The 21844-nt window shown below is 32.9% G+C and overlaps 1 protein-coding gene and 2 non-coding genes across 3 annotated transcripts; 2 read left to right on the forward strand and 1 right to left on the reverse strand.

Moving 5' to 3' along the window:
* Positions 1–606: 606 nt before the first annotated feature.
* TRNAV-AAC (transfer RNA valine (anticodon AAC)) lies at positions 607–679 on the forward strand. The gene has a single exon. It is a non-coding gene; the product is annotated as a tRNA-Val (tRNA).
* A 2686-nt stretch (positions 680–3365) lies between these two features.
* TRNAV-AAC (transfer RNA valine (anticodon AAC)) lies at positions 3366–3438 on the reverse strand. The gene has a single exon. It is a non-coding gene; the product is annotated as a tRNA-Val (tRNA).
* A 3292-nt stretch (positions 3439–6730) lies between these two features.
* Sap-r (prosaposin) lies at positions 6731–14337 on the forward strand. The gene is made up of 14 exons (XM_011155655.3): positions 6731–6976; positions 8332–8437; positions 8729–9092; positions 9618–9926; positions 10011–10199; positions 10334–10450; positions 10555–10818; positions 11261–11392; positions 11452–11616; positions 11706–11925; positions 12038–12352; positions 13229–13368; positions 13457–13681; positions 13764–14337. The coding sequence occupies exons 1-14, from the start codon at positions 6937–6939 to the stop codon at positions 13797–13799; spliced, it is 2622 nt and encodes an 873-aa protein (XP_011153957.1). The 5' UTR covers positions 6731–6936; the 3' UTR covers positions 13800–14337.
* The last annotated feature ends 7507 nt before the right edge of the window (positions 14338–21844 follow it).

The raw sequence follows: 21844 nt of genomic DNA on the forward strand, positions 1-21844 counted from the left end.
GAGGCCGCGGAACATCCCCTCTGACCCCGCGGATAGGGGACCATCCTTGCGGCTAAGCGGGGAGTCACGAGCACCGAGGAACGGGCATCGCCGACGCCACACCGAGCCAGCGAGCCGCCCACATACACTTATATATATATATATATATATTATATAGAATCGAACGTCTTTTGAATAAACGGGGCGCCTTGCGGGGCGCACCAAACTTGTTAATACCGAAACACTGAACGCATCTTTCTTCCAAGAAGCTACCTTGAACCTGCCCTTCACCCGAGTAACGCACCGACGCGGCGGCGAGCGAGGCGTCGCGGAAGCGGCGAGCCGGGCGCGACGGTGGGGCGACCGATCGCACCGAACCCCGCGGGCGTTACCGTTACAATGATAAATAATGATAATGAAAATTGAAACACGAGCCAAAACTCACAGTTCATATATGACTTCATCACTACTTTCCAGACAGTTTCAGACTTGAAGTGACTTTTTTTAATGTTCTTTGTCAGCAATAAACATTGAGTAAGAATGTGTAAATATATATTCTATAATATATAAATATATTGAAAATTTGAATTAATGGGAAACTATATAGTAGAACCATTTCAACAACAAGTTTCCGTGGTGTAGTGGTTATCACATCCGCCTAACACGCGGAAGGTCCCCGGTTCGATCCCGGGCGGAAACATTTTTTTTCTATTTCATTTATTATTATTTGAAAAATTACTGATTAATCAATAGTCAAACCGATCAATTTTGGAAAATTTTCAAATTTATATTACACTAGAAGTTTTCTTCTTCGACTATAATGAGCTTGAAATATATTACAATTTAAACCAAAGTAAGTTACAGATCTTCCAATGTATGCAGAGTTTTACAGTTTACAAGCAATGTTTATAGTTCATCAATATCGACAATTTTCGTGATTCCTCCGGGTGCCGTCAATCACTGGCATCAAACTTACAATCTTTAAAATATCCAAACCAGTATTGGTACGTGTTATGAGATACAACTCCTTCACTAAGAACGCAATAAATCGATTTACATATTTTGTAGCAGTATTTTTTCTTTGTTGGAACTCATCGAATGCAATAGCGAATATAGCTTAATACAGCTTATCGTCAGCCATCGTGTTTACTACACTTGAGATTGTAATTATCGCAGCCTTATGTTGTACGATGTTTAGAATATTTTAATTTCAATATTACAAATTTGCAAAAGGGTGTGAAAATATTTCACGTTTAAAAAAGTTTTTCAAGATCATAAAGAAGAGAGGGAGAGAGAGAGAGAGAGAGAGAGAGAGAGAGAGAGAAGAGAAAGGAGGGAGGAAGAAAGAGAAACAATCATATAAATAAGAAGATAAACAAGAAGGTGAACAAAAATGGAAAAGATATAAATGTAAAAAATAGATAAACGAGAAGAAATTTAAAATGAATCAAAATTTATTTGGTTTATATATAAGATAAATCAAATTGTACGTAATTGTAAGTAATTATTTCAAAACTAGGAAAGAATTTTTCTATTCGGTTTAATCTCTTCTTTCTATACTCAATCAATTGGCCATGTTTCTTCTGTATATATTACTTACCTTCGATAGTACATACAGGCTGATTCAAACGTTCTAATGACACAATAGGATTCAATTGAATTGGTAGCCTTATATTCTTTTATCGACAATATTATAAACATAAGAGTCATGCTTTCTTAATATAAACTGTCATCAATAATACGGTAGCCGTTACTCTCAATAACAATATAATTTAACGTAACATCACATATGTATATACAGGGTCTGCCAAAAGTTCCGGAAGGGCTAATTATTTGAAAAAATAATGATTATTTAAAATAATGTTTGAAACAAACGTAGAGCTTAAAAGAAGCTATCAGATATTGATAATTGTTTGACTTTGGAGTGACCTTGAGAAAGTCTAGTACCACTTTTTCTTCTGACAAATAGTGAGATATTGTAAGTTAAATATTGAAAAAGTTATCAGGTTCTTCTTAAATATCTAAAAAAATATTAGGCAAATGAAAAAATGTTTCAGACAAAAGTTGTTCAAATTAATTTGTGAAAGAAGATGGTGTAATAAAAAGTTGGAGTTTCTATTTAAGATTTTTATGTCGACCTTGATAACGTTTCTCAAGGTCACTCCAAAGTCAAACAATTATCAATATCTGATAGCTTCTTTTAAGCTCTACTTTTGTTTCAAACATTATTTTAAATAATCATTATTTTTTCAAATAATTAGCCCTTCCGGAACTTTTGGCAGACCCTATATATACATATGTGATGTTACGTTAAATTATATTGTTATTGAGAGTAACGGCTACCGTATTATTGATGACAGTTTATATTAAGAAAGCATGACTCTTATGTTTATAATATTGTCGATAAAAGAATATAAGGCTACCAATTCAATTGAATCCTATTGTGTCATTAGAACGTTTGAATCAGCCTGTATGTACTATCGAAGGTAAGTAATATATACAGAAGAAACATGGCCAATTGATTGAGTATAGAAAGAAGAGATTAAACCGAATAGAAAAATTCTTTCCTAGTTTTGAAATAATTACTTACAATTACGTACAATTTGATTTATCTTATATATAAACCAAATAAATTTTGATTCATTTTAAATTTCTTCTCGTTTATCTATTTTTTACATTTATATCTTTTCCATTTTTGTTCACCTTCTTGTTTATCTTCTTATTTATATGATTGTTTCTCTTTCTTCCTCCCTCCTTTCTCTTCTCTCTCTCTCTCTCTCTCTCTCTCTCTCTCTCTCCCTCTCTTCTTTATGATCTTGAAAAACTTTTTTAAACGTGAAATATTTTCACACCCTTTTGCAAATTTGTAATATTGAAATTAAAATATTCTAAACATCGTACAACATAAGGCTGCGATAATTACAATCTCAAGTGTAGTAAACACGATGGCTGACGATAAGCTGTATTAAGCTATATTCGCTATTGCATTCGATGAGTTCCAACAAAGAAAAAATACTGCTACAAAATATGTAAATCGATTTATTGCGTTCTTAGTGAAGGAGTTGTATCTCATAACACGTACCAATACTGGTTTGGATATTTTAAAGATTGTAAGTTTGATGCCAGTGATTGACGGCACCCGGAGGAATCACGAAAATTGTCGATATTGATGAACTATAAACATTGCTTGTAAACTGTAAAACTCTGCATACATTGGAAGATCTGTAACTTACTTTGGTTTAAATTGTAATATATTTCAAGCTCATTATAGTCGAAGAAGAAAACTTCTAGTGTAATATAAATTTGAAAATTTTCCAAAATTGATCGGTTTGACTATTGATTAATCAGTAATTTTTCAAATAATAATAAATGAAATAGAAAAAAAATGTTTCCGCCCGGGATCGAACCGGGGACCTTCCGCGTGTTAGGCGGATGTGATAACCACTACACCACGGAAACTTGTTGTTGAAATGGTTCTACTATATAGTTTCCCATTAATTCAAATTTTCAATATATTTATATATTATAGAATATATATTTACACATTCTTACTCAATGTTTATTGCTGACAAAGAACATTAAAAAAAGTCACTTCAAGTCTGAAACTGTCTGGAAAGTAGTGATGAAGTCATATATGCACTGTGAGTTTTGGCTCGTGTTTCAATTTTCATTATCATTATTTATCATGCTATATGAATTATTGCGATGGCATTTGTAATTGAACGAGCAGTGTGAAGATGATCTCGCGCGCTTCTATTTCTACACACTTCATGTGATAATGCGAAATAAAAATAAAAATAAAATACATACTGATGTTTAATCAGTCTAATTAAATAACTGTGTACATATATTAGAATATACATATTTGAAGCAGAATATTTTTATTTATGGAATAAAAATATACTAGATATAAATACTAAATATAATTACGCCTTTATTCCATAAGTATTTTGCTGCCTTTGCACATACTCTGGTGTACACAATGTTATTTAATTAGACTGATTAAATATCAATATGCTGTATTTTTGCTTCTATTTCGCATTATCATGTGAAGATAAGAAGCGCGCGAGGAATTTCCGCGAGGAATTTCCGCACAGTCGTTCAATAGTACAACTGCCGTCGATAATCTGTATTGCATAGTAAAAAGTTAAAACACGAGCAAAAACTCAACTTATATAATTTGCGCATGCATTTGAATTATATTAATATCGCAAGATCTTCATACCTCAATTTTCAATGTGTGACATTTTATTTAGAGAATGAAAAACAGAAAAAAATACATCTTAGAGCTTAACAAAGTCCTTTAAAAATTCAGATAACATGTAATAAACAATACAATGTCGATAAAAGCATACAAGTACTCTGTTATGAGTTATTTACATAAATAATCGTTATATGAAGAATCGATTGTGTGCTATAAATATTTTAATCTGCTGATTCCTTGGTTGTCGATCATTGGTTTATCAACGATTAAAATCGACCTTCGTGTCAGGAAAAAGCTGGTATCGCAACCACGCACTCAAAACATTGTGGACGTCGTAGCGCGTACTCATACCACAAACACAACATTCTCGGATTCAAATAAGAGACATTCGCTCACCAGGAGGTTTCGTTATTTATTACCAGTATAATTCATTTTACTTTCATACGTTAATGTTATTCTGCTATGGATTTCGCAATGTGCAACATGTACGGTGTAAAATTATTTTTAACGATAGTAATCTGAAATTTTCCACACGGAACGTCACATGACTTCAAGGACCAACTCGGGGAGTTGTCTCCGTGGACGGAAATAAATCGAACGAAGTTCGACTCATTGCCAAAAGAATAAGAACTAATTTATGCAGCCGAGGCATGCACATTAACAAATTCATGTATATCTTATCACGATGAAGCAATTTGACGAATGAAACGAAGATTTTTTTATATTACAATATTTTTTTCATGAATTTTCCGACATAGACGGCAAACGAGAACGAAAACATGAACATGTTATTAACTATTGCCGATAACTTGTACGCGTGCATATGTATGTATGTATGTATACGCATATCTATACCATTAGGCACAATGAAGTACGTTTAAGCATATTAACTATTGTATCTAGTAGCAAACAATAGCTTAAAAAATTCACTGATGAAATAAATTTATTTATTATTAAAAATTACAACAATCTATACTTCGTAAAAAACATTTTCCTTTCTGTAGAAAAGAAAAAAAGAATACGGTAACTCTATCTAGTAGTAGGATCTCATGTAACTATTAGGTTATATAAGGTGTCTGGAAATTCAAGACACATTTATGTCTATTAAACACATCGTGTATAAGTAAATTGGATTTAATTGAACATAAAATTGCAAAGAACCACATGGAATGTTAATATTGAAATATTATTAAAAAAAGAGATATTGTTAAAATATAAGTTAAAATAAGTTAGTGATATTGAGACGAATACTGTTAGCAGAATATTATGAAAATGTTCTTAACAACATCCATAGAGATACCATAGTCAACATTTACATGATAAGCATAAAATGGATTTAATAATTTTCGATGTTGCAAATTTTTGCGTTGCATGTTGTGTGTAGAACATAATTGTAATATAATGGTTTATATGACATGTAAAACCTACAACATAAGAAATTGTTATATCAGTTTTATGCTATTTATATAAATGTAAATTACAGATGTTATTAAATCAACTTTAAGTTGTTGTATAAGAATATTTACCGTTTGACGTAGTATTATTAGTAATAATGCCGTCAAAGAAGTGATTATTTTATCCTCATCGTAAAATTGCGCCGATATGAACGTACATTCTGACAATAAATCAGCCTTTTCTACGCAAGCGCATTGGAATGATTTCAGTAAAATACATGAAACAAATTTACCCTGCTCCTTAGGCTTAAGTTGTTTTCAAAAGCTTTGTTTAAAATCTTGGATTTTAATTCGAATTTCCACCTTCAAATTTTTTATATTTTTTATATATATAAATTTTCCTGAGCTTCAAATAAGTATAAAATTACAAATAAATAAATAAATAGCACCTAAAATTAAAATATTCTGACCTAAACTTTTGAAAGAATATAATATATTTTTATAATTTTACTTTATAAATTTTCTACTTTTCACTTGAAATTTTCTAATCTAAGTTCCTAAAATTGAGAAATGTTTAACACATTGACTGCCGTATTGATTTTGTTAATTGTACAGAAACTTAACCAATAATTGAATTATCAAAAATATAATAAATATATATAATTCGATTTGTATATATTTTTTTGTAACATTGCAACAATGTTGTTGCAACTTTCTGTGTGAGTAATTAATAAATATATTTAATCACCAATCACATCTCGATGACCATCATGATATTCAATTTGTTAAATTTTAATACAAGGTTCTCAAGCTCCTAATCCCTTATCACATCCATCTTGATTAAAATTTTAATTTCGATAATTCAAAATTCTTGCGAAATTAAAAACATTAAAATAAACATTAAAATAAAATGATGTCTATAAAGTGATTATTGATGATAAAGTGACTATTGATCATGCAGATCTATAAGATACTTTGAAAACCTTTTTGCTCTAATAATTAACAGTCATAGACTTTTATATTTGATTAAACGTTTAATTGTATGATATTTTGTCACTTTAAATTTACAACATCCTAAGTTCGTTCAGCATTAAATACTTCAGTGAGATAACGTAACATGCGCATGCGCAAAAAGCTGAATGCATATAGCAACACACGTTTCTGGTGGAAATGACGGACATCGTCGACGAGTCATCGCTTGTGCTCACTGTTAGTGCTGGTGATATTGGCACTGTGTCTCAGTTGTGTTTGTAATTGCTACTGTTCCATTTATCGTGCACGGAAAAATTACAAGGATCCTTTCGCGTGTCGTTGCGTCGAGCTGGATCTGGCAGTGAAAAGTCGAACTATCGCGAGAACATGAAGGAGCTTTTATTCGTGTTCAGCGCGTTTCTAGCTGGTAAGTTGCTCGTGACAACTGATATATATCAACGATTGACGCAGTCTCGAATATTTTCTTTGTTCATGATCCTGTTTTTGCCGGATGACGCTATTTATTTATATATTCTATGTCGTTGATGACATTCTCCTTTTTTTAATGCGCATTTCCTAGAATGTTTTCATTTGATAACCGTTCGATGTTTCATCTTTTTTTATCTTTGTTTTGTAAATATATTACTTAAGCTGAATTAAGCGCTAATATTTATACATATGGCCTCGGATTTCATCGATTTTCTTCCTCCTCCACCGCGATGTTCCGCGATGGAATTCCGGTTCGTGTTCCTCTCTTTTGTCTACTCGCTCGCTCCTCTTTTTCCTCCAGCTCCTCTTCCGTCGCGCTATAATGTTTCATCTCTTTTGCGTCGCCGGCTAATCACGTTTTCATTACTCATTGCGAAGGAACTTTAGTTTGTAAGACAAGTAAGATGACTCAGTCGATTGGAACATATAATTTGTCAATATAAGTTGAATATCATTATGTTGCAAATGCACGTTAATAACGTCACTGATAATATTGCATATACTTATCAATTTCACCATAATCATGTTTTCGCAAAAGATTTCACTTTAGCAAGTCTCATATTGTTGAGTTGCTTCTGCAGTTTCGCAATACAATGGGAATATAATACCAAAAATTAAAATATTTCAAAAAGACGTTTGATATCTTTTTGTATTTAACATATATGTGCAGTTTGAATCATACCAGTAATCTTTGTCGAATTTATAAAATAAAAATTAAAAGTCAATATTTCTATATCTATATCTACATATCTTTTCATCCTTATTATAAATATATTCAAAGTTTAGTTACTTATTCAGACTTATGCATATGTCTCTATAGACATATTAAGTTATATAGCTTATACTTGAAATAAAATAGATACATACTTAACTCTTAGTGAAACAGAGAAAAGAATAAAAAGAATATATAAAATAATTCATATAAAAAACATAGTTATGAAGAACAGACTTCTATATAAAGAAAACAAGTTTTATCACTATAGATCACGGCTATAGATATTTCTGTTATGAAAAGATAGTAAAATATATTGTCATACATTTGTAGAACAAAATGAGTCATTTTGTAATAATTTAAATAATGTGTTTTGTAATAATTTAAATAATGTGAGTTAAAAGTTACATAAAATTTCCATGGCATGAAACATGTTAATTATACTATAACTTGTTAAAAGTTATAATAAGCTAATGATGATAATTTGAAGTATTATCAAACATTTTATTTTATGATTGAAAGAATATACAACTTATGTATATTGCTGAATATCATATTGAATGCACTTTATTCATTTCCAGTATCTACAGCTAATGTGATTATAACAGCTGAACCACAAAATAGTCATTCTCTTTTGGGTAAAGATGAATGTACATGGGGTCCAAGTTATTGGTGTGAAAACCTAAAGTAAGTGTTCATAATTATTTATATTTTCAGTTACATATGGAAAAACCAAACAAAAAATGAAAAATAACTTTTAATGTCAGTAAGTTAAAAAATATCAAATCTAACTTATAAGTTTCTTTAAAATATTTTATTATATATTTATAATATAATGCAATTATTAAAATATAAATTTTCGTCTGTAAAATTCATATACATTATATCTTGCTAGTTGTGATTAAATTTTTATTATTAGTATAATTAGTTAGTATAATAATTGGTATGGTATAATATAACTATAAATATTAATAACAGGACAGCCAAGGGATGTGGCGCTGTGAAGCATTGTATCCAACAATATTGGAAACAGATGGAAGTCCCGGAGGATACTGACAGTGTATGTGGAATTTGTAAAGATATGGTGCAACAAGCGCGTGATCAATTAGAGAGTAATCAGACTCAACAAGACTTGAAAGATGTCTTTGAGGGTAGCTGTAAACTTATTCACATCAAACCAATTGTCGATGAATGCATCAAAATTGTGGATGAATTTGTTCCTGAACTTGTAGAAACATTAGCATCTCAGATGAATCCATCTGTAGTTTGTTCTGTCGCAGGACTCTGTAATAATGCACATATTGACAAATTGCTTGCTGAACATCAAGCAGTGCTGTTGAAGGTAAAATTTAATTATCTAAATCAACCTATGAATTCCATAAAAATTTTCGTTTCCTCTTTGTCTATTTCTACTGAACAAAAACTACATAAATGTTATTGCTCAAAATAATCTAATTGTCTCAATCATCATTGAGTGATTCATTAACACATGTACCAATTATGTGTACATTAACAATTTTTAAATATAATTAACGAGATTAGATTGTTAGAATTTATTGTCATAAATAACATCTGCTCAGTGACACTCATGCATATCTTTATGTGTGTCATATTTTATATAAAATATATATGTACATATTTGCATATTGTTATATGATTATTATTTAGTATTATATATATATATGGTTTATCAAAAATAGAAAATCAAATGCGATTTGTTTTCATAATTATATAAAGATAAAACTATGTGGTTTTTTTTTCTTTTATCACATCTAATTTTGCAACAATTCATGTGTACTCTATTAAATTTTATCTCTGTATAATTTATAACTGCGATTGTTGATCAAAGAACATGTTTTATCTTTAGAAGAGCAGAACAAAGTCGATTGTATTGAAAGATGACGAGCTTGAACCTGATGAGTGTAGTAAATGTTACACGATAGCAAAGCATATGGAAAATAAGATGCAACATACATCACGCGACTCAATGCTTTTGCGGATGTTAAATATATGTGGCGAATTTAGTTCTTTTTCTGATGCCTGTTCTGATATTATTATGTCTCATTTTAACGACATCTACGAACATATACTGAAGAATTTTAATGCAGATAGTTTATGTCATCTGTCTGGACAATGCAGCAGCAAATACCATAAACATGAGGATAATACCAATGCGGTAAGTATTTCGATCCTACTGAGCAGCTAGAAACTATATTAAATATAATTATATATTAAATTATATATTTTATATGATAATTAGATTCCAAAAGTAGAGATAACACCGTTGTCGAGTGTGGGCATGGTAGAAGTTGATGATGATTTACCATGCAAGTTGTGCGAGCAACTTGTAGGTCACTTGAGGGATCTTCTGGTTGCGAATACAACAGAAATAGAATTTAAGCATATTCTCGTAGGTCTCTGCAAGCAAACAAAATCTTTTAGCGACGAGGTTTGTGATTTTAATAAGAATCATATATCATTTTACATAATAATTATATAATATATAATTATGTAAATATAATTTACATAATTTTATACAATAAAATATAAAAGTTTAATAGAATAACAAAATTATTTTCTTAGTGTCAGGCCATAGTTGATCAATATTATACACAAATTTACGAATATCTAACTAAAGGATTAAATAGCAATATTGTCTGTCAAATGACTGGAATTTGTCCTTCTCCAGGCAAGATGGAGGTAATATGATATGTTTTATTCAATTTTATAAATGATATAATACGCGTATTTGATGGGTAGTACATAATAACAGATAAAATAAATCTCATATTTTATAAATGCAGGGACCAATTTGGCCTTTAGTATCAGAAGAATCTGCACGGTTAGGATTAAGCGTAATGAATAATAACCAACATGAAAGAGAAGTTGAAGTCACTATCGGTCAAGAGCGTCCAAAATCGGAAGTTGAAGAGATGCAATTGCCATTGGAAAGACTAGTATCATTCCCTCTATTGCAAGTTGAAGGTGTTGAAGGAAAGGAAGCATGTGCATTGTGTGAATATTTATTGCATTATATACAAGATGCTATTTCAAATCCTGTTACCGAGGTAAGAACTTAAAGAATATCTCAAAATAAATGATAAAAGATATTAAATAAATATTAATTAAATTATTAATACGGTAATTCTATAAAATTTAAGCAAATTAAATTATTAATGAAATATGTTATAAATAAATTCACAATAAATATAAAGTGTAACAAAAATATTTAAATTCCAAGAACACCATATATAAATATTGGAATGTTTAATAAATTTGTAGGAAATTTTGCGAAAAATTTAAGGCCGATATTTTTATAATTAAACATAACTTTGTTAAATATTATATTTACCTTTTTAATGGCATATCACAGAAAGGAAATAAAAAAAGATAAAATTGTATGACTATGAAAGTATTGATTTGGAATGTTTCATGGAAATCTCTAGTAATTTATCAAATAACTTAACATATAAAAGAAGATACACTTACAAATATATATTAAATTTCCAGGAAAAGGTCAAGCAAATTCTTGGGAAAATGTGTAAGAAGTTACTTAGCATTCAGAACAAGTGTCAAGAATTTATAGATATTTACGGAGACGCGATTGTAGCCATACTCGTTCAACAAATCGATCCTTCACAAGTAAGTACATATTTATACGTAAAGTCAGTGAAGCGTAAATTACTATTCAATTATTGAAGGTATGCCCGATGATACATATTTGCCCGTCGAAAGAATTATTGCAAATGTGGGAGCAAATTCCTCGTAGATTTGTTCATGAGGAGGTGCAGGATAAGCCAAATTGTCCTCTTTGTCTTCTAGCAGTGACACAAATTTACGATATTATCAAGAATAACAAAACTGAGGTGCTAATCTACTGTTGATCATATTTATAATAATTTAAGTATATATATACAACTCATTCATTCGTGCAAATTATATAATTATGTAACAGGCTACCATCGAAGCTGAATTAGATAAATTGTGTATGCACTTACCACATAGCTTAATTGAACAATGTACCGATTTTGTGAAGGAATATAGCAAAGAGCTCGTAGAGTTGCTACTAGCAGATTTGACACCTCAAGAAATATGTACTTATCTTAAATTGTGTGATTCGACCAAAGACGTTGGTCCAAGGCAGGTTTCTCCCATTGAAAAAGATAGAGAGATACGTAAGTTGTTTTCATTAAATGTTCATAAGCAACTTATGGCGCAGCACATCATATAATAAATCAACTACAGAAATATTTACTGGAAATGATTTATCTTCTTTACACATTTCAGTTACTAATGAGATACCCGACTATCCGTTAACCTCCACAGAACCAAAAAATCTAATTGATAACGGAATGTGTATAGTTTGCGAATACGCGATGCAGTATATCGACAAAGCAATTGGTAATGAAAAGACGCGAGAAAAACTTGAGAAGATGGTACACGGTGTATGCAATCATCTACCAAAGTCACTTGCCTCAGAGTGCAATCAATTTGTTGATAAGTATGCTGATGTTGTAATAACTATTTTATCACAAGACGTTACTCCTAAAGAGGTCTGTGTCATGATGAATCTTTGTAAGAATAGCGTACCACATGTTAAAGGTATGTATATACATACATTGATTTAAAAAAACATGAGTTATGTTTTACATCAGATACTCCATATAATTAATATATAATTAGCAGATTTGCTCACGCTACCAGCATCGTACATGTGATATTGATCTCTCATATGAGATTGACATTGTATATGCATGATAGTGGCAAAATTTCACTGTACGAATTATTTTACATTATTACAGAAAAAATATAGAATGGTCTGTGGTGAATTATTTTCCAATTGCTGCAGTAGCGAACATGTCAATTAATAACTAATCAATATATATGCAAGATGTCCGGGATTTTTTGGAAACGAAAAATTGTGAAGATTATTAAGATCAAATTGAGAAGAAAAGTACTATTTTGCAAAAATCGCAATAGTTATTAAGTTATTAATGATTGAAAATGACCATATCTAGAAGCTCTTTTAATTGATAATTTGAAAAGTTTACATATTAATTTGCAAAATGGTAAAGAACTTTTTTGTTGAAAATAGCCCAATCTACAGTTATATGACAGCTATTGTGTCTAGCGACAGGTTCAACATGCAGGGTTCAAAGTTTTATATTTTCATGTCTATTGCTAGACACAATAGCCGTCATATAATTGTGGATTAGGTCATTCTGAACATAAAAGTCCTTTACTATTTTGTAAATATGTAAGCAAATTTTTAAGTTATCAATTAAAAGAGCTTCTATATCTATATATGGTCATTTTCAATCGTTAATAACTATTGCAATTTGGTACTTGACTTTTCTTCTCAGTTTGATCTGATTAATCTTTACAATTTTTCGTTTCTAAAAGATTTCAAATCACATATACACTCTGTATATATACATACGAAAAGACAAGCCTGACTTATTTAATATGCTTTTACAGAATCTATAATGGAATGTGGCCTATGTCGAGCAGTTATATCGCAAATTGATCATGATCTAGATGATCCAAGAGTTGACGCTAAAATTGAAGATGCTGTTTCCAATGCGTGTGAGCATCTATTACCGTATAAATACAACATGGTAATTATATTGTCATATTGTTATTTCCACAAACAGGAAACTATATCGTTTCTTAAGAACTGTTTCTAATTAGGATTCAAATTTGTAGTGTAACACGATGGTGAAAATTTATGGGCCGAGTATAATACATATGTTGAAAAATCACGTAAACAGTGAAAAGATATGCGACGAAGTTGCTTTGTGCATTAGGGATGAATACGCCATGGTGTCATTAAACGTTAGTTCACGCGTGTCACGATCGATTAATGAGAAAAAATGCACATGGGGTAAGTCTTTCATATGCAAAGACAAGAACCTAGCTGAATTCTGTAACGTAAGTATATCAATGTACGAGATTTCATCAGAAATCATTTAATCAGCAAGGCTATAATCATGATTTATTTTTCTTTTTTCAGGTTACGAAGATGTGCGAAGATGAATGGAAAGAATAGAGAGATTATGTAAATTGCATGAACCGGCTGAGTGAGAACAGAATGTGAATGAATTGGAAGAGAAGTTACCAACAGTGGGTCTACCAACGAACAGTGAGGTATTATTCTCAACTGGAAGTTAGGTTTTTTGAAGATTCTAATTGTAGCGAATAGATCGTATTTCGTGTTATATTATTGTAAAGATGATCTTTATATAATCCCTATTGTATCGAAATAATGTAATATCGACCAGTGTCGATACTGTAAGCGTCACGCAATCTTCCTCGAACAAAAATTATGCGTAGTATATTCACTTTTAAATTAACATGACAAACGTTTACTTATAGCACGCAGGAATGTCTTTTCTTCCACTATATAAAATAAGTTTGCAAGTTTGTAATCTAAATGGAACAGCGTTGCAATATTAAGAAGATTTAAATATATGAATCTATGCAATTTCTTTTTCTCCAATATATTTAGTGAACAATGAAATTTTTGCTATGTTATATAATTTCGAGTTCCACTGTGATGATGGTAAAATAAAGAATACAAAAACTGCTGTAACTGCTTTGTAAATTGTGTAGTCCTAAGAACATAAAGGATAATTTGTATTTGTTTAATAAAGATCTTTTTTTAAATATCTAGAAGAAAGATTCCAATAATCGTTTCCTGATTGATTCTCCTTTGTGTTTAAAAATCTGTATGTATATTTTTATATATTTTATATACACTTACTGCTATAGATCAATAGCAGACATTAAAAAAATGCCTCTAATTCTTAGGTGCAAATCTTTCATATGTTAATAAGAAAATAATGGTTAAAATTAAATAGTTGTATTTAATGCCGGACATGCGCGTCTGGAGAATGAGAGCGCATTCACATTAGCGGCGCGATTCTGTAACTCGTTATTGGAGTTAATGACACTTTCATTATCGTTGCGCAACTTTTGTATACCGTAGAAAAGCTGCGCAACAATAACGAAACTGTCGTTAACTCCAATAACGAGTTGAAGAATCGCACCACGGTGCTGTATTCCGTACCTGCATATCGATAGTTGTCGGTGTCATTATTGCGCAGGTTTTTCATATAACAAAAAAGCTGCGCAATACTGCTAACGACACCGATAACTATCGGTACGCGAGTACAGAATACAGCCCAGTGGTGCGATTCTTTAACTCGTTATTGGAGTTAACGACAGTTTCGTTGTCGCAGCTTTTCTACGGTATACAAAAGCTGCGCAACAATAACGAAAGTGTCGTTAACTCCAATAACGAGTTAAAGAATCGCGCCGCTGGGGGTTCAAACTCATCTCTTGTGAAAAGGGGAACGCTATTTTCAACGCCGCCTGTACCGCGATTCTGTAACTCGTTATTGGAGTTAACGACAGTTTCGTTATTGTTGCGCAGCTTTTATACGGTATACAAAAGCTGCGCAACGATAACGAAAGTGTCGTTAACTCCAATAACGAGTTACAGAATCGCGGTACTGGAGCACCAGCCAGAGAGAAGCCTGAGAGTGGGCATGGCTGCATTTACAGCGTTATGGAAAAGTTGGCTGATTCGAAGCGCTAACTGGGTCCATTTTTCATGGACATGAACTACTAAGCCAATGTCCACGATTTGTTGGTACTATTCCATGCTATGTCCATAATTATTTGGTTCTGTTCTATGCTATGTTCACAAGCGAACTAGTACCGCGATTCTGTAACTCGTTATTGGAGTTAACGACACTTTCGTTATCGTTGCGCAGCTTTTGTATACCGTATAAAAGCTGCGCAACAATAACGAAACTGTCGTTAACTCCAATAACGAGTTACAAAATCGCAGCACTGATTAGTTAAGCCAGCGGCACACGATGCTTGTTTTCGTGCTGGATTGCTTGCTGGATGAAAATACTGCGTTCTGATTGGTATATTTCTGAAGATGGATGAAAATGCACCAATCAGAACGCAGTATTTTCATCCAGCAAGCAATCTAACACGAAAACAAGCACCGTGTGCCGCTGGCTTTAGATAAAAACGAAGAATCGGTCTTTGTCTCATCACCAGCGAATAGACAATCGCGACGAAGCGAGCCAGCAGCAATGTTATCGTAAGGTAGACGTCGCCGTCTCCCCTTTCACCCCCTTGTATTCCTTTCCACATTGTTTTATATTCATAATTCGGGAAGAAAATAATTTCGAGAGTTCGGACGATTTCTAGCAATGACGCGACAGAGATAACGCGCGACCACATTAATTTGTCATGATTTTTATATTACTTATAATTACATAAACGCCCATATATGCAAATTATAGATAATTATTGCGCGTATGTTTTAATATTGTACAATATGGTATATAATAACAACAACTTCATTTCTTGCAGTAATTTTTTTAAGATCTTCGTTGAGGTCGTGAATTAATTTTTTTCTTTATCAATCAGTTTTCTGCAAAAATTAAGATATTTAAATAAAATATAAAAAATCAAAATGTTTCTCTTCTCTTATCTCCGAAGAGTTAATTAAAAAATATGTACTCCACAGAGTCAACTAACAAATGTGTTGTCAGAAGAGTCAATTTAAAAGTGTACTCCGAAAAGTCAATTTAATAGCGTATTTCGAAGAGTCAATTTAAAAGCGTATTCTGAAAAATCAAATTAATATTGTAATCCGAAAAGTCAATTTATAATAGAATATTTACTTCGATGATTCGGCTAAAGAAAAAAACATTTACTTATTATTATATTCAGAGAATAATATTTAATTTATTATTTATACTTATCTTACTTATGCTTACCCTATATACATATGCTTCTTTGAATGAAAAATTTAATTTGTTGACTGATTCAAATTCAGATTTGTTAAAATATCTCTTATGCGCAACTCTTGAACAGGTAGGTACTAAAATAACTTTTTTTCTTTACGAATTTTATAAACTTTTCGCGAACATAAAAATTGAAAGATTCTCAGAGAACAAATAACTTTTCATGAACATTTAAATCAAAGGAAAATCTTTTCCCATTAATAAAGAATGAATAATTAATATCTCACACAAGAGGAATCTTCATCCTTGAAATAACCGCGTGATTTTGCTTTTAGAAAAGTATAATATTGATGTAATAGTAACAAATGCTACCCAATAACGGTGCAAATCTTAAACGTTTTTGAGAAATGCAGTTTGAAGTTTAATCTTTTCTGTTAATGTCGTTATAGCAGAAGAATTACCAATTTGCTTCAGTAGCGCAGTGGATCAGGCTTTGTGATATGAGCATAGAGGTTATTCAAGTGTGTCATTTTTACTATCACAGGGAGAACTATCTAGAATGTATAATAATACGCAGACAAATTCTTTACATAATCATACTTATTTCTTTTAGCATGAATAAAAATGATCAATGCTAACGTGATAAGTGTATATCGCAATTGTACGTGTACACATACACACACACGTACACACGTATACTAATGATGTCAAAACCGAACAATTCGTGAAAATTTTTTATTGATCGCAATTGTACGCAAAGACGAAAGAGAAGTACACGGGTCTCCGCGGGTATCTCGTCATATTAATTGTCTATGAGCTGATAAATAGTTGATCTCCGGTATTTACAAGTTACGCTTGTCCGCAGCTTGTTCGGTTTTGACATCATTGGTATCAGTGATGCGAATTTGGTGACGGGCTTGCACGAGGATTCTCCTCCTCCCCCCCATATACGCACACAGTCAGCTCGGTCAATCCGTGTGAGCCACGCGATCGGCAATTGTCGACGCGCCGAACGAGCGAGAGAGAGAGAATATCATTCCCTCCTTGTCGCTCTCGCTCAGCGAGCGAGCCTAATTCTTTCTTACCCATAATCTGAATCGCGGGCGCGACTGTCTCTCTCTCTCCTTTCCTCTCTATGACAATACTGAAAGTTTTGCCTACTCGGCGCACCGAAATTATTACAAATAATATTTTATTATTAATAATATTATTATTTGTAATATATATTATTTGTAATATTATTATTTGTGATTTTATTTGTAATTGTATAATAATGTTACAAATAATACAAATTTTTACAAATTTTATTTGTAAAAATTTATATCATTTGTAATATTATTTGTAATAGTTTAATAATATTCGGCGTCAAGAAAATGAAATATATTTTATTAATTATTTTGCGGAGTCGGTTTTGCGGAGCAGGTTCATAGGTTTGATTATTTAATTGTTTAATAATATTTTAAGAATAATTTTAAGTTATACAAGGATGTAGTATGAAATATAAAAGAATATTGTAACAGAATCAAGAAGTACGAAATGAAACTTCTTTGCTTTTATTACAATATCCCGTAAGTTAATAAATATTTTTCATACAGTATTAAATAATTTCCAAAAACAATTACATCCGTGAAATTTTCTATCTGCGCGAAAAAAATTCATAAAATATATTTGTTTCGTCACTCTAAATGAGAAAACTCTCAGAACAATGTCATAGTTGTTCAGTGCACTACTCAATAAAAATATAATAATACTATGTTTGTATGTGTGAAGAATATTTGTTAACTTGCAAGATATTGTAATAAAAGCAAGGAGGTTTTATTTTGTACTTCTAAGACCAAGACTTATTAACGGGTAAAGACATATTCGAATTGATCTTGCTTTAATTGGTCGGATCAGTGATCAGTCTTGCCTTAACTTCCAAGCCTCATAACTCGGAAAGTACTCAATGAAATGTAACTTTGTTAGAGTGTTTTGGAAAGCTCTTGAGATAAGCTACAAGAATATGTAATAAAAAATTGTAGTTTCTATTTAAAAAAACATTAATGACCTTGGCCTGATTTTGACAAGGTCACTCAAGGTCAAGTCCATATTTCCGTCATGTGTCGTCCTTCAAGCCATGCAACTTTTTTTCGAAAAATTTTTTAATAAAATCATCGATAATGGACCATATCACTTTAGTTAGAAAAGTCTGGAAACGGTCAAATACCTCGAAAACGAAACATTTTTAAGAAAAATGTTTCCAACTAAAGTTATAGGGTTTTAAAAGTTCTATTGAATGATCATATCCGGTTGACCTTAAGTAGAGGAGTCAAGGCGAGGTCAATGCCAACATGATTTTTTTTAATAGAACATCCAATCTTTTATCACACAGTGTTAAAGATGACAACGAGCCGTTTCCAAAACACTACTTGATGACCTATTTTTGTTGAGAATTGTCTGAATTATGAGCTTTAGAATTTACAGTGCCGCCAGCATTAGTATTATTCAGGATATACCGCGTGGAGGTTGCATGGTCGGACTTTACACATCCCTGTGTGTGTGTGTGTGTGTGTATGTCAGCAGAGATAAGGATATGCAGTAGTAGTGTGTCAATTTTTAACTGATACTTTCCCAAACCGATGGATAACAAGATGTGGAGAAATAGAGTGGCCCTCTAGATCACCAGATCTTTCTCCATTGGACTACTTCTTATAGAGATATGTTAAAAACAATATGTACGGAACGAAACCTGCTAACTTAGCAGACCTTAGGGAACACATACTGCACCAAGTAAATCTTATTTCACCAGAAATAAGATGAAACATTTTTAATGAATTTCATCTACGATAAGGTTATTGTCAAGCAGCAGACGGAAGACAATTTGAACACTTAATTCAATAAAAACCCGTCTACATACACACGCGCACGCGCGCGCGCGCACACACACACACATAGCAGAGAGGGTTTGGAGTCATTAAATACTGCGGTAGTGACGAGCCGCGGAGGGACGAACCTTATTTTTGCTGACACATACACACGCACACACACACACACACACAGGAGGAGGGGGGTTAGTCCAGGGGTCTAAAGTTAGACTATACAACCTCCACACGGTACATCCTGGATAATATTATTATTGGCGTCACCGTAAATTCTAAAGCTCATAACTCAGACAATTCTTAACAAAAATAGATCATCAAGTAATATTTTGGAAATGTCTCGCTGTCATCTTTAACACTGTGTGATAAAAAGTTGGATATTCCATTTAAAAAAATTATGTTGGCCTCGACCTCGCTGTAATCGCTTTACGCAAGGTCAAATGGATATCATCATTCAATAGAACTTTTAAAACACTACAACTTTGATTGGAAACATTTTGCTCAGAAACGTTCTATTTTCGAGATATTTGACCGTTTTCAGACTTTTCTATTGGGTGAGTGCAAAAGTTCGTGCGGAGTTTCAATAGATGGAGTTATAAGCGTCGTAAAGTGTTGTCATTAATACTTCCATCTACATATTAAACGTTGGAAAGGTGACGTCTTCAGCTATTATTAAAAAAAAAATCATTTGTTTTCATACAAACTGCTTCGAGAAATATCACTTTAAAAATGAATATCGATAAGGTGCATTTACGGCATGTTATGCTTTACGAGTTTCGGAAGGGAATAAACGTTGCCGCAGCCGTAAAAAACATTCAGGATGTTTATCAGGATGAAGCACCAGCTAAACGAACTGTGGAAAAATGGTTTGCTAAATTTCGGCGCGGAGAATTTAACCTTGAAGACGAGCCACGCTCTGGTCGACCTTCTGACATTGATGACGATGTTTTGCGTACTTTAGTGCTCAATAATCCGCGAATTTCAACAGAAGAAGTTGCTACTACTCACTAAACGTTGACCGATCAACCGCTTTTCGGCGTTTAAAAAAGATGGGATTCGATTTGAAGCTCGATATATGGGTGCCATTTGCTGACCGAGAAGAACAAAATCAAGCGAATTTCTGCAGCCGTTTCTTTACTCGGGCGGCTCAATAACGAGTCGTTTTTGGATCGACTAGTGACGGGCGATGAGAAATGGGTCCTCTACAACAATGTTCAGCGCAAACGGACATGGAAACAATCAGGTGAGCATGGTGACGCAATGCCAAAGGCCAGTTTGCACCCGATGAAGGTGATGCTCTCTGTTTGGTGGGATTGCAAGGGCATAATCTATTTCGAGCTTCTCCCCGCTGGCGAAACGATTGATTCGGACAAGTACTGTCGCCAATTAACCAATCTGAATCGAGAAATAAAAGAGAAACGTCCGATTTTGTCAAATCGCAAGGGAGTCGTCTTTCATCACGACAACGCCAGACCACACGTTTTGAAAAAGACGCTGCGCAAACTGAAGAGCCTGAAATGGGATGTCTTAACGCATCCACCGTATTCTCCTGATATCGCACCATCTGACTATCACTTGTTCCGGTCATTGCAAAATTATTTAAATGGAAAAAACTTTGACTCTTTGGAGGCCTTAAAAAACGGCGTCTCTTCGTTCTTCGAATCTAAACCGCGCAGTTTTTATGATCGAGACATCCGTATGCTGCCAGAACGTTGGGAAAAGATTATAGAAAACGATGGAGAATATATCATTGATTGAATAAAGATTTTTGTTTGCCTAATCACTGTGTGACTTTTACTCACAAACTCCGCACGAACTTTTGCACTCACCCAATAATACCCTATATACATATATGTATAAACAAATTTACTCTGCGTGCTGTCCCAACAACTAAAGTATCAATATCAGTAGCAGGACAGTTGTATAAAATAAAGAATGCCATATTTCACCATGGATCGTGCATTGCAAGCGGTCATTACACAAGTATACGAGGGTGGTCCGATAAGTACTTAGCCTACAAAAGAAAAACGAAAATTTTGGAAAAGTGGCGATTTATTTCTCAACATAGTCTCCTTTTAGCTCGATACACTTCACCCAGCGATGCTCCAACTTCTTTAACCCGTCTGAAAAATACGTTTTCTCGAGGTCTGCAAAGTAGGCCTCCGTGGCAGCGATGACCTCCTCATTCGACTCAAATTTCTGCCCGGCGAGTGACTTTTTCAAGTTTGGAAACAAAAAGAAGTCGCACGGGGCCAAATCTGGAGAATACGGTGGATGGGGCAGCAGTTCGTAGCCCAATTCGACCAATTTGACCGTGGCGAGGGCGAAGGTGTGAGCCGGTGCGTTGTCAAGGTGGAAGAGCACTTTTTTCTTCGCCAAATGGGGCCGTTTTTCTGCAATTCGGCGTTGAATCGGCCCAATAATTCGGCATAGTACAGCCCTGTGACCGTTTTGCCCTTCTCCAG

This window comes from Harpegnathos saltator, unplaced genomic scaffold (assembly GCF_003227715.2).
Source record: "Harpegnathos saltator strain DR-91 unplaced genomic scaffold, Hsal_v8.6 scaffold176, whole genome shotgun sequence".
Lineage (NCBI taxonomy): Eukaryota > Metazoa > Arthropoda > Insecta > Hymenoptera > Formicidae > Harpegnathos > Harpegnathos saltator.

Excerpts from the sequence above, each read along its gene's own strand:
- Sap-r (XM_011155655.3), top strand. The coding sequence starts at position 6,937 with ATGAAGGAGCTTTTATTCGTGTTCAGCGCGTTTCTAGCTG. Across the intron at positions 8,438-8,728 it reads TATTGGTGTGAAAACCTAAA|GACAGCCAAGGGATGTGGCG; the intron begins GTAAGTGTTCAT and ends TATTAATAACAG. Across the intron at positions 10,819-11,260 it reads TTTCAAATCCTGTTACCGAG|GAAAAGGTCAAGCAAATTCT; the intron begins GTAAGAACTTAA and ends TTAAATTTCCAG.